The sequence below is a fragment of the Bos taurus genome, chromosome 2, assembly GCF_002263795.3.
Source record: "Bos taurus isolate L1 Dominette 01449 registration number 42190680 breed Hereford chromosome 2, ARS-UCD2.0, whole genome shotgun sequence".
Taxonomy (NCBI): Eukaryota; Metazoa; Chordata; class Mammalia; order Artiodactyla; family Bovidae; genus Bos; species Bos taurus.
This window is the reverse complement of record NC_037329.1, coordinates 129,518,156-129,531,863: the sequence shown is the minus strand read 5'-3', so window position 1 is coordinate 129,531,863 and position 13,708 is coordinate 129,518,156. Positions and strand designations below refer to the sequence as shown.

Genomic DNA, 13,708 nt, shown 5'->3' with positions numbered 1-13,708 from the left:
GACTATGAAAGAACATCAATCAATGAAGTGCTATTTGGAATAAGTATTAGAATTTAGACTAATCCTCAGTCTGATATCCACGATACATATTAGAATAGACAAGAAATTTTGCATGAATTTGATCACTCACATAGGCAGTTATAGTTTGAAAACAATATTCCTTGCAAGGATTACGAATAAAATAATGTTTTAGGACACAATTGAATTTGAAATAGGTAATGTTTTGAATAGATTTTTGAGTTTTATTGAAATCTTACATGAACAAGAAATTGGAAATACAATCACATCAAAGAACAAATTGTCACGGCTTTGACGTTTAAGCCAAACAAATTTTGTAGGGCAGGTTTCAAAAAGGTGTGAAGATATAACAATTTAAAAACACAGTTGACCTACTTCTAGGAATGCAAAACATACAATCATAGGTTATTTTCAATACAAGAAAACTTAAATTTGTTTGCTTTTAATTTCTTCAAACTACTAAGACAAAGCACTAGCTTGTATTTTTATTTACAGCATACTCCATACCCCTATGTAAGCTGTCCCAAATCCAAAAAATGAAACTGTCCAAAACCAAAGGTTCTGCAAAATCATGATTTTAACAGTGTGCTCAGCTTGTTTTGAAGCTAAAGTGAAGCCTGAAACGATAAAAGCATTGTAACTCCCAGAATAAGGGAACTCTGCAAGCCCAATAATGTCCAAGAGCATTTATGAAAAGAGGAAAAAATAAAAAGACTTGAGTATATACACAATAGTGATTTCTTCAGCCAAATACAAATGGCAGCAAATTGCTACTTAAAGATGAAACAGATAAGCCAATTTTTTTGAAGGATGTAGATCTAGAGCCAATCGTATCTTGTCAATATCATTTTCAAGCCCTCACTTGTCTATTTCCACTGTTGCCCATAAGTATCCTGATAAAATTCCTGGTTGTCATTATTGTAACCATAGTTACCAGAATAGTCACCACCTTGCTGAAGCGGCTGTTGAGCGATGGGTTGGGAACCCCAGTTCTGTTGGTTGTTGGTCTGACGGCGCTTGGAGTCAGGTTGGTTGTACCCGTCTGCCTTTCTCTTGCCTCCTACATTGCCCCCACGGTTGCCCCGAGATCCACGGGAACCACGGCCTCTCTGCTGTTGTGCAGGACCCCCTCTGCCACCCCTAGAGCCTCTTGGTGGTCCCAAAGGTGCCCCCCTCTGTGAGTAGCCAGCTCTACCTCTTGGAGGTGGTGCTCCCCGCCCCCTTGGTGGTGGTGGAGCACCTCGCCCTCCCCTTCCTCCTCCTCTTCCTCTTACTGCATAGCCATCATCATAGCCGTAGTAGGGATCTTCATAGCCTCCACGATAGTCGTGATAATCATAACCATAGTAATCATCATAGTAATCTTCATAGCCATAGTAATCTGGAGGGTAGCCATATCCACCTCTCCCCCCACCACGACCCCGACCTCTAATTGGAGGTGGCATGCGAGGAGGAGGGTGATAGTAATAATCTTCATACCTAGCAATGGAGGGAAGGGAGAAAAGAAAAAACAAGTTAGATTTTTCCTGACTTCAAGATTCTTCCTAACTTTTTAAACTACCGGATCTCTGATATATTTACTAAATGCAGACTCACGCAGTACTCCTCGAGGCCTGTCTAGCAGCTTGGCGCTCTTTCCTTTTCTTGTCTGGTGGCTTGGCTAAGACAATTTCAATTTCTTCTCCTTCTATTTCTTTGCCATTCATTTCATCCATGGCCTATGCAAAATTAGAAACAAATTTATTTTACAAGTAACAGTACCTTAAACATAACATTGTCTGTACCATTTAATACACCTCATAAACAATTTAATTCACAACTGTTTTAATTTCCAAGAAGAATATAGCCACCAAATTTTAAAAAATACACAAAATACTTATTCCCCTCAACCTTACTTTATGTGCAAGTTACACTGAGAATAAAACTGATGTCCTATTATTATATTTAAAAAGATAAAGCAGAGAGCTGCTTGTTACTGCTCCTTAATTGCAAGTAACTAATTCCTCCAAGCTAAGGCCAAAACAAACAGCAAATTCCCATCTGGAGAACATGCCAGTATTAACAAACTTTTCAGGATTAAAATTTTTAAACAAACATGGCATTCACCCTGTAGGTCTTAAACTGTTCTTTAATAAAAATATCAAGAATTTGAAATATAAATGAGACTATCGGTGAAATTCAACATGATACTAACCAAAAAAAAAAAGAAAAAAAGCATCTTCCCCACCCCAACAATGCTTAACCTGGTATATACTTTACCTGAATGGTTAAAAGCACAGAGCCCAGCAAAGGCTTGAACTAATTAAGACTCAAGTACTCATCTGGAAGCAGTAATCAAAAGTATTCCGGGCTCTAGTTTTTTATTTCTATCATTCCACCTAATAACTTCTGCCATACTTCAAGGTTCAGGTAACTCAGTTACCAAGTATTACCTCCTCACCAGTTTTTCTGTTTCCCAATACAACCCTCTCTGGACATACATAATAAAATGCTCTAACCGTAAAGAACATTTTAGTGATTTACAAGTATCCAGACAAAAGATTAAATCAGTATCTTCCTCTTACCGAGTTTTTTCCCCTTTACCACCTAAGCTTTTGGCTGCTTCAACTAAAGCAATTAAATGAATCTATAAAAGCTTCCTGGTATAAACAAAAGAACAGAGCATCTGTCTATACTCTTTCCTCTGGCTATCTTCTAGGCTAGAAATCTTACAATTTCAGAAATCGCTTTGGCAAACCACCCTTGAAAATTATTTTCAATTATGAACAATCAGTTATTTAATACCAAGTATATCAAAATGAATATTTAGAAGGTATAAATTTATTAGTTATCTGTCCTTCCTATCACTCGCAATTCAGAAGCCAAACAAGTTCTGTACTAAGCTATGAATTTTATAAGCAATACTGTCTCAGTAATTAGCTTCCATCAAAAAGCAAACCAATAAATTCTACTAGTCAAAGATTCTATAAGGCACATTTTAAAGCAGTACCCTGGTCAGGAAATAAAACCTGCCCTAATTAGACGGGGGGGGGGGGCCGCTTTACTGACAAAACATGCAAAAAAAGAACCAGGCCTGAGTCACCAAGGGTTTTAGATCTATCTCCCCAATTATATAAAAAATCTTTTATTTTTGCCCTGTGTTTTGTTTTGTCAGCCCCTCCCCTCCCCTTTTCTCCAGAAGGGAGAGAGGGACAAGAGGAAGAAACTGAAAATTTCAGCCATTAAAGATGATATTGATCCACTATCAACGGAAAGCAGCAGAGTACTCAGGTTATATGTTCTAGACACTATATGAAAATACTGTTTTTCATACTTTTCAAATACTATCAATAAGCAAATTAACTATTATATGCAAGAAATATTTCTAACAACTATTGAAACTGTGAGAACCAAAGAAAGGCAAGACTATGAAGAACTAACCATTCCCTCAGAACACACCCACTGAATTACACTGTACTAGATATGAAGCCATGTACACTACTCAGCTCCACTCATAGGTTCTTAAACAAGTAACTAAAGTAGTTATAATGTATTCACTATCATTTTGGTATTTATGGAAGCTAATTACTATTCCTTGTTAACATTTTCAAGGTATCATGCTATCAAAGCTGAGGCTTACACAAATAATACAGAGATTAAAAGTAACTTGCCTGAGGTCACAAACTCAGTTAGTAATAATCAGGCTTTGAAATATAGAGTCTTACCTGTTACATTACTACCACTTCACAGAGATTATTAAAAGAAAGCTCCAGAGTTCGGTAAAAGCTGAAAACCAATTTCATTTGTTTATAAAGTCACTTTGTGTGTTCTAGCAAGTTTCAACAACAAAATTCACATATCAAGAAACAAAATATCAAAATTTCTACCTTAACAGCTGCTCCTCTGTCTTCGAAATGAACAAATGCATAATCTTTCAACTTCTTCACTCTTTCAAGTTTTCCAAATTCAGAAAATGACTTTTCCAATATTTCTTCTGTCACTGTAGTAGCCAAGTTTCTCACAAATAAAACTTTCACCTAATATAACAAACATACAAAACTGGCATTGGCTACTTAATTTTAGCTGAAGTCCTAAAGTATTTCTTCCTATTTTCATGGCGTAGGTGTTCTTCTCAAAAACAATTAAGTGCTAAAGGTGCTACCATAGAAGGTATGAAAACTGAGAAAATAACTGTTACCAATTTATGTAAATTATCAGTTTCTTTTCCTGCCATGTTATTACAGTGACTAATACTGTGAACAGGACCTTCAAAGGACCAAAATAAAATTATTACTAAGTTACTTTACTAATTTAATAGGGTCCCTTTGTTGTTTAGCTGTTAAGTCTTGTCCAACTCTTGTGATCCTGTGGACTGAAGCCCACCAGGTTCCCCTGTCCATGGGATTTCCCGGGCAAGAAGACTGGAGTGGGTTGCCATTTCCTTCTCCAAGGGATATTCCTGACCCAGGGATCGAACCCAGGCCTCCTGCACTGGCAGGTGGATTCTTTACCTCTGAGCCACCTGGCAAGCCCAACATGGTTCATAAGTCCCCCCGAAACAAGTTTTTTTGTCCCTCCTTCCCAACCCAAGAACTGGATGAGCTCATGATTCTAAAGTTCATATGAAAAAATAAACAAGCAGTAGTAGCCAGGGGAAAAATAAGAATAAAATTTAGAGACTAGTCCTACTAGATAAAACAAACTATCAATTCATTGCTTAAATCATTTAATCAGTGCAGTGTTGATCTGAATAACGACGAAAAGTGGACTCATACCCCATACTATATACTAGGATAAAGTCCAAATAGATGGAAAATTTAAAAGGAGGGGGATGTTTAAAGTATTAGAAGAAAATAAGAAAATAATTATGTAACACTGCACTGGAGAAGGTTTTGTTAATTTAAAATCTATATGAAGGACTGAAAAATTCAACTACTAAAAAAAAAGATTTCCATGTGGTAGAAAATACCGTAAGGAAAATAAAAAAAAAAAAAAGCATCACAAACAGTTAACTTGTCTTTTATATCAGAACTCTACAAAATAAGAAAAAGATCAACAGAAAAACAAATGAATGGAAAGATAGGCAAAATTCATGAATACATGGTTCATACAAAGAAACATAAATAGTCCTTAGATGCATAAGAAATGTAAATTCAGGCATGTACAGTAAAGAGAGACAAATCATAAAAGAGCTATGAGATACCACTTGTTATGAAATTTGGCAAAACCAAGTTTGAGCCTATCCTCTTTTAACAAGGATAGGAAGGAACATCCTGCTGTATTCTGCTTGTGGAGAACAGAATACAAGTGCACCTCCTACAGAAAATATGGTCAGTATCTTAATAATTACAGATGCATTTACCCTTTGACCCACAAATCTATCCTATAGATATGTCTGTACTTATATTAACTGAAATGATATAAGCTTACTCATTACAGTATTATAACAACAAAAGATTAGAAACATCCAATGTCCAGCTAGTTGAATATACTATGGTACACCTACAGAATGAAAAAGTACATATCATAAAAAATTAGGAGCTGATATTAAAAAAAACAATGTGAGGATACACCATTGTTAAGATTTTTTCCCCCATTTTATACCTCCAAAATAGGGATCCAATTTAAGTCAATGTGACAGACAAACACTTGTCATAGTTTAATTGGCAGCATTTTACAATTTCTTAGCAATACATAAAAAATTGGTATACTTCCTTAGAGCTGAAATACGAGATGAGATGAAATATGACAGTGAATAAAAAAAACATAATTCATTAATATAGCTACCAGTAACCATCTGTGTCAGAAGTAGGGAAGGAAAGAATATGTAATTATATTTGCCTGCTAAGCACTACAAGGATAAACCAGAGACCACTAACACTGGATATCTACAAGGGACAAGGAGGAAACAGTAGTTGGAGCTAGAGGTAGAAATGGGAATTCCTTGGCTATACTTTTCTATATAATTTTGATTTGTGAACTAAGGAAATACATTACTTGTTTAGACAAAAAAATTAACATACCTACCAAACAAATTGTTGCCTTAGATAAAGGACTAAGTAAAGAGGATTTGGGGAAGACACAAATTCAAGGGGGGAAAAGTCTTCCACCTCTATCTTTAACCCCTTTAATTTCCTCAATGTTGTCATATTGACATCTATTTCTACATCAGACAGGCCTCCATTACTTTATTTACCTTCTTTTTTGAAACTCAACATAGATCTTTTTTCTTTTCTGAGATGAAACCAAAGTATCCTATATAAAAATTACCAGTTGAAATAATGTTTAAAGCACTCAGTAGGAAAAAGAAAGACACCTGTATGTACAACTGAAACTAACACAACGTTATAACTCAACTATAACCTAATATAAAATAAAAAATGCCCCCTCAATCCGTAATACTATTTTTAAAATATTTTAGAAAATGCAATACAGGCTATAGTCAGTTTCTACAAGACAGATTCAAAGTTGTAAGAGATCTTATAAAGAGATTTATCCAACTCCAATAAAATAGACAACATCCAAATTCAGAAAGTTTGCTCAAAGTCACAACTGTATTAGAAGAAACAAGTGGAATTAAAATCAAGCTAGTAATAAACAAAAATAATCAGGGCTCTTCAGATTTCTAGCTCCTTCCCTTGACTCCTATCTACTCTAGGAATATAGAAGTGTGCACCACATCTGAGTCTCTCTGGTTCATTCTCAGTGGATCTTTGTATAATCCAAAAATGTTTTTGCTTACAAAAGCTTTTATCATGTTAGTATAAACCAGGTCCCTCCTCCAAATTAATCAACAGTGAGGACTGTCACCTCAGATTCTGAAGAAGCTTGCAGAAAAGACTTTTCAATCCAGAATAACCCAACCATTCATTTATGGTCATCCACAGAGCTGTGGCCCCCAAGAGGTCAAGAGACATACACCAAAATAATCAAAAATTCACTAAAAGCCAACAGAGATGCAACTCAGATATGTCCCTTCACCCCCAGGAATCACCCAGAGGAAAGCCTAAGAACCAGGACTCACGGAACCATCCTTTACCAGGCCAAGATCCCGGCAATGAAAGTATAGGGCTTAGGAAGAAAGTCAAAGTCCACTACAGGACTTGCCATGCATAAGAGCAAACATGATAACCCTTCACCTTTCTTCATGGAGACAATACTATAAGGAAACTTGATCCATTAAAAAAGACACTAAATCTAAATAAAATATAATTCATAGCCATGTAATAAAAGTCATAGTATGGTCAATGAAAATTATAATTCATAATCTCCAAAACATTACTTCTCTCTTTATTCCATAAGACCTTGTTTTTTTTCTTTTCTTAACATTTTTATCTTTGTATCTTTGACAGTGCCAAGCACTAATCAAACTCTCAGTAGGCATAGAAACACATAATTGAAGGGGGATTTAACTTCAGTTCTTTTTACACATTTATCTACAGAAAAAGAAATGGTCAATGGAAATTCCTGGATACCAGGACAGGCTGTTAAATTGGTGCTAAAGCAGGTTTTTGCTTAAACAGTTAAGATCAAGAGCTACAATTTGTATTTACTGTAAAATTTGAAATATTCAAGCTTATATTCTAAGTACAAAAAGTAAATGATAACCGCACCCCCAACACAAGATACTGCATTTACCTTCGCCATGACTTCTGGATCTGGTTCTTCCACAGGGTCAGCCCATTCAACTGTAACTACATTCCCCCACACTTTCACTTTTCCACTCATCAGCCGGCGTCTGGCTTGTGCTGCGGACTTGTGATCCTCATACTCAAGGAAGCAGAACCCCCGATTCTTCTTTTTGTCATCGGGTTGATGATAGAGAATAACGTCCACCAAACCCTCTGTTAAACCAACAGCCAGATATATAAGCCAAAAGCATCCACCACACATTTAGCGCTTAGGTAGACCTAAATCCACTTGCCGAAGAGCAAAAAGTAATTGAAGAAGCCTCATAATGATCTGCTAATTATCCAGCTAGACAACTAAATCAGAATTATTAGATATGGAGCTATGGACGATATGTTATGTTCCTTTGAATTTTAGGGGCCCTGAAAGTACAGTCATAGACAGTAAGTCCAACTACTATATTCTGACCTATAACATTCTATTTTACAATGTTTTAAAGAGTGTTTGACCTAACATGACCTTACTAAAACTTATGAAAATACTACCAAGGAACTTAAAAACCAAATATAAATTCAAGAGAACACGCAACAACTAATTATAACCAAAAATCATCCTTGACTCTTAAGTTTTTAAAAGTTACTATTTTTACCAAGTAATAAATAAGTAACTGGTTAAAATGTACCTCTGATCTTAGTCCTGTACCCTCACCTTTCCACATATTATCCAAATCCTTAAGAGTAATTAGATTTTATTTCTAGCAGCAATATCCAGAATGTGATTTGGATGTGGTAGAGCGGAAGTAAAGGACCAGAGATGAGGCAGTCATAAAACTAGGAGATTACAGTATTGGATGGTTCATCCACATAGATGTTGAAAGTACTAACAACAAGTTAATTCAGGACCAAAGAGAAAGACTATGAGCCAGAAGCAATCTTCAATTAACACAAGACTGAAACCAGAAGAGCAACAGATAACAGCTTGAAGGAAGGGGAAAGGACTGTTTGTCTGTAATATGTCTGGACAACAAAAATGTAAAGAAATAGTGGTTTTTATACAGGACGAAGAAGCAATGGTCTGAAAGTTGTCTTTTACAATGCAGCTACCATTAGTGGGTCTCCACCAGCATTTTAAAAAATGAAATGGAATGTGTATGATTAAATCATATTTGGTAAGTGAAAATGTAATTCTGCTAAATTTTGTTACATATAAATATATAGATATAGATATAGATATAGATAGATAGATAGATCTGTGATCTAAAATTTTCTTCTCCAATCAATTCCACGGATTTAGGATTAGAAATGTGGAAAAATCTGAAGCAGACAAGATAAGAGGAAGAAGGAGAGAAGGAGAAGTGCTCTCGTCCCCTTGGTCTTAGAGTGCACTGAACACCAGATGGGGAGAAAGCCTTCACTTGAGAGCTACAGGGCAAAGGTGGTGTCAAAAGTTATGGTTCAATTAAGGAAAAGAAGCGAAGAGGACATTCCAAGAACTTGAGGCTACAAGAGAAGTTGTTTAGTCCAAACCACTAAAAGAACAGAAAGGAGGAAATTTAGACACTCAGTAGATGCGTGAATTCTTAATTAAGATATACCTCTTTTTTTGCACTTATAGTATACCACAGATTTCCCAAAACTACTTTCTAAATACATTTTTGTTTTACCTGTGACTTTACTGAATTCTTCCAGAATGTTTTCTTTAGTCTTATTCTTCGGAATTGATCCAACAAAAAGCCTGTTGTTTGCCACAGAAATGCACACTCCAAGGTGTTTACCGGGGCGGATTTCATAGCTGTCACACTGAAAGGAAGAACAGAACCAGACACCCCACAACCACCCCAAACTCAGAACAACTGACCTCAGTCTAAAAAACCAAACAATTCAAGGTCAAACACTCCCTGCTTCATGAATTCACCAAGTTCCCTCATGCTTGCCATAATATAAAATGTGTTATTTTAAACTTTTACAGCCTCTGTTTTAGTTTGGTTTCATTAACCTTCACTGCTCTATCAAATATAAATGAATCAAAGTTATTCACTCTACCTTTGAAAAGATTTGATTTATTTCAATATTATCAATCTCAAGATTTTTAACCAGAGAATTTTAGAAAAAAATACCTGAGACTGGTAATTCAGAGCCCTTGGAGATGAAATGAGATATAGATAAGCCTCAGGAAAACAACAATATGTAAAGAATAACAACTATGTTTAATCAATGCAAAGAAAAGTAGAAGAATTTCACCTTTTACATAAAACAGAATTTAAAAAATTTAAACTTCATATTAAACATAATACTTTCAAAATTGTATTAAATCATAGGAATAAAGTGTTTTATTTAAATGGTTATGGTGATGATTTCCTAGGTAAACTTGAGCTGTTTATGCATTAACATTACTTACCAATTAGTTTACAAAACAAATATGTAATTAAAATAAAAATCATCCATATGTTGCCAGAAGCAAGGAAATAAAGCTTTAAAAACTTCTCAGTACTAAATAAAGAAACTGGAAGGAAAAAGGTCCATAATAAAAACAAAAATCTGGGTCAAGTTAGAAGTAGAACAAATTTAGAGGCAACTAATGAAATGAAAAGCTTTGGTGAAAGAGGTTACCATTCTAAAAGAACTAGAACTAGACTGAGGCCTTCAGCTGTCTGGCAAGAGTATCCCCAGAAACCAATGACACTGCTATTCTGAGTTACTGAGATGACTGTATCTTAACACAGTAGGAGTGAAGCCATACTTAATTTGTGTACTACTCTGAAATAAGTACAAAGGGTAAAAGGCCCTAAAGAAAGGAGATTCCTAGAAGACTGGTTATCAAGTAATAGAAAAAGAGAAAGATTAAAGACAAAGAGAACTGGAGAGTTTGGAAACAAAAAGAAAAGAACAAGAATATACTTAGAAAATAAATTGTATGATTAGGTTATGATAAAAACAAAGAGATTCACAATCATTTCCCAAATTGTGTCCTGAAAGTCAAGGAGCCCAGTTATATTCCCCAGAACCCATTCCAGACTTCATCACACTTTAAGAATTTTACTCTAAAGTTTAACAGCAAGAACTGACATTTCTAAGATCAAAAGGGAGAACTGCAAAAACCAAATACTCAAATGAAACTTTAGATACTAACTGCTGTAATAAATAACTTCTTAGAATTATGGGAGACTATCATCTTACTTCTAGGGTATTTTATTTTTTACTTTCATAATATGAAAAAATAGCCACCAGACACATACTAACTCAGTCAATATAAAACTTTTAAAGTAAATGAAACAACGTTAACTGCAAATGTTTTTACTTGACGTGTTTCTCTCAAGTGACTTGCTAGACAATGGGTATTTGTTCTGTTTATCACATACCAGTTTAACAGCTTCCTGTGCAGCTTCCTTTCCACAGAAGGTGATAAATGCATACCCTCTGTTCTGACCAGACAGTGGATCCATCATAAGACGCAGATCCCAAATGGGACCAGCCTTTTCAAAAAGGGGCACCAATTCATCCTCGTATAAATCTCTTGGTATTTTACCTACAAAGACCTGAAATAAAACCTGTGTGTTAGAATCCCAATGTAACAAGCATTTGATTTTAGAGCCACAAAGCCTAGGTGCCTTTTTTAGGGGGTGGGGACACAAAGATGGTTAAGGAAAAATCGGGGCAAGTTGAATCTTACAAAGTTAACCCTAGTTTTTCATTATAATGACTTTCAGGGCATCAATACAGAACAATATTCTATACTGAAAAATGGAAACTGATTAACAGTAAGCGCTCAAAATTTGTAGTAATAACTCTAAATCTTAAATTTTTGTAATCTGTCCTTTTCTCACAAAAAATAAAAGGCCTATATAAATATTCGTTGAAATACATTTGCATTTTTAGAAAAACCATACTTGAATATGGAGAAGGGAATGGCAACCCACTCCAGTATTCCTGCCTGGGGAATTCCATGGACAGAGAAGTCTGGTGGGCCACAGCCTACGGGGTCGCAAAGAGTCGTCCATGACTAGGCGAGTAACACTTCCATTTTCACTACAGTAACATGCCAATTCAGTAAAGTTACAATAAAAGTTTATTTAAAAAAAAAAACTGAATAAAAGATCGATGAGGTCTCTTTCAAATTTTCTCAACTCTAAAATCTTTACTACTTAAAACTCCACTGCTTTAATTTTTCTTTCATCAGAATTCCTTTCTCTATCAGAATATTACATTTTAAGATATGAAAAAAAATCATCATAATTTGAAGATTTTGTTGGATGGCATCACCGACTTGATGGACATGAGTCTGAGTAAGCTCCAGGAGTTGGTGATGGACAGGGAAGCCTGGCGTGCTGCAGTCCATGGGGTCGCAAAGAGTCGGACACGACTGAGTGACGTGACTGAACTGAAATGAAGTAATGAGCTTCCCTTGAAACTCAGACAGTAGAGAATGTGCCTGCAACGCGGGACACCTGGGTTCTATCCCTGGGCTGGGAAGATCCCCTGGAGAAGGGAATGGTTACGCACTCCAGTATTCTTGCCTGGAGAATTCTATGGACAGAGGAGCCTGCCAGGCTATAGACCATGGGATCACAAAGAGTTGGATATGGCTGAGTGACTAATACTAACACTAATGAAGTAATACCAGCAATCCAAAAGATGCCAAATTATTGGAGATTAAGTTTCTGGTGTTAAATTCTGTAAGAGCTGTGGTATTTTAAGACAATCCTTTTCAAAATAATCAGGTTCACTTTCACTGCTATCTGGTAAAATCTGAGGTGGTCTTCTGAATCTCTAGCAAGATTCTTACACAACAGTTATTCTAATTTTTCTAATTCCTTAAAATCTCCAATCCTCATTCATGAAATCTCATTCTAAGAGGGTCGCCTGAAAAGTCATTGGTTTTCCTAACATTCTTTCCTCTTAGCCTTAAAAACTTTTCTCAACATCTCTTTTCACTTCCTTCCTTTATACCTCAGAGAAAAAAATGTACCTCTTTTCCAAAACAAGAGTAGCTCCTTAACCCTAATAAATAAGCCCATTTCTTCTTACTACCTTCTTCTGGAAATAATTTTAAACCTTTATCTCTTCAACTGTCCTATCTTGTTCAGTACATTCTTTCCTTCCCACAGTTCTTCCATCTTTAAACATGCCAGATCTCCCATAACAAAAACCCCTTCTTTAGCCTGTTATTGTTCCTTTCATTTTTAAATGCTTTAAACATCTGGCCCTTACCTGTTTGCTTTCACTCATGCAGTTATTCTTTTCAACACATCTACTGTATGCTTAATACCGGGCAGCTAAGAAAGGCATAAGTAACAGATTGGCAATCATCTCAGTGACATCCCTACAGAACCATCTTTCTAATGAAAGCTCACTCTGAAAAGCACTTGCATCTATGCTTTTTTTAATTGTTCTATCATGTAGTCATGATCAAGTTCCATTTCTATTTCTTTCTTACATTTTTTTGGTATCAGTTTCTTTCCATTTTTTTTTTAATTGGAGGATAAATGCTTTACAACGTTGTGTTGATTTCTGCTATGGAACAATGTGAATCAGCTGTGAGTACACATATGCACGCTCTCTCTTGCAGCTTCCCTCCCATATGCTTTTAAACTCTCTAAAAACTAGTTTCTTCCAACACTAAATTGTACACCCAAATGTCACTAATGGACTTTTAAGGACCAAATTAAAAAGTCTTCCCTTCCTCAATCTCATCATCATCCTTGCCTTCTCAACAAGCATTAACACTAGTGATGCTACCTTCTGAAACTTCTCTTCCCGTAAATTTTCAGTTCAGTCTCTCAGTTGTGTCTGACTCTTTGCGACCCCATGGACCGCAGCACGCCAGGCCTCCCTGTTCATCACCAACTCCTGGAGTTTACCCAAACTCACGTCCATTGAGTTGGTGATGCCATCCAACCATCTCATCCTCTGGCGTCCCCTTCTCCTCCTGCCTTCAATTTTTCCCAGCATCAGGGTCTTTTCCAATGACTCAGTTCTTCACATCAGGTAGCCAAAGTATTGGAGTTTCAGCTTCAACATCAGTCCTTCCAAAGAACACTCAGGACTGATCTCCTTTAGGATGGACTAGTTGGATCTCCTTGCAG

At 36.0% G+C, this 13,708-nt stretch overlaps 1 protein-coding gene across 6 annotated transcripts in view; it reads right to left on the bottom strand.

Moving 5' to 3' along the window:
* Positions 1-216: 216 nt before the first annotated feature.
* HNRNPR (heterogeneous nuclear ribonucleoprotein R) overlaps positions 217-13,708 on the bottom strand; it is a 32,277-nt gene continuing 18,785 nt past the window's right edge. For 5 of the 6 annotated variants that reach the window (XM_059893093.1, XM_059893094.1, XM_015460181.3 and 2 more), the window contains 6 exons: positions 10,985-11,161; positions 9,290-9,425; positions 7,636-7,841; positions 3,885-4,034; positions 1,615-1,736; positions 220-1,497 (listed from right to left, as the gene is read on the bottom strand). In XM_059893093.1, the coding sequence (XP_059749076.1) occupies positions 885-1,497; positions 1,615-1,736; positions 3,885-4,034; positions 7,636-7,841; positions 9,290-9,425; positions 10,985-11,161 (1,404 nt within the window). In that variant the 3' untranslated portion in view covers positions 220-884. Of the gene's footprint in view, positions 1,498-1,614; positions 1,737-3,884; positions 4,035-7,635; positions 7,842-9,289; positions 9,426-10,984; positions 11,162-13,708 lie in introns of all 6 variants that reach the window. The other variant, NM_001082608.1, reaches the window with a different exon arrangement.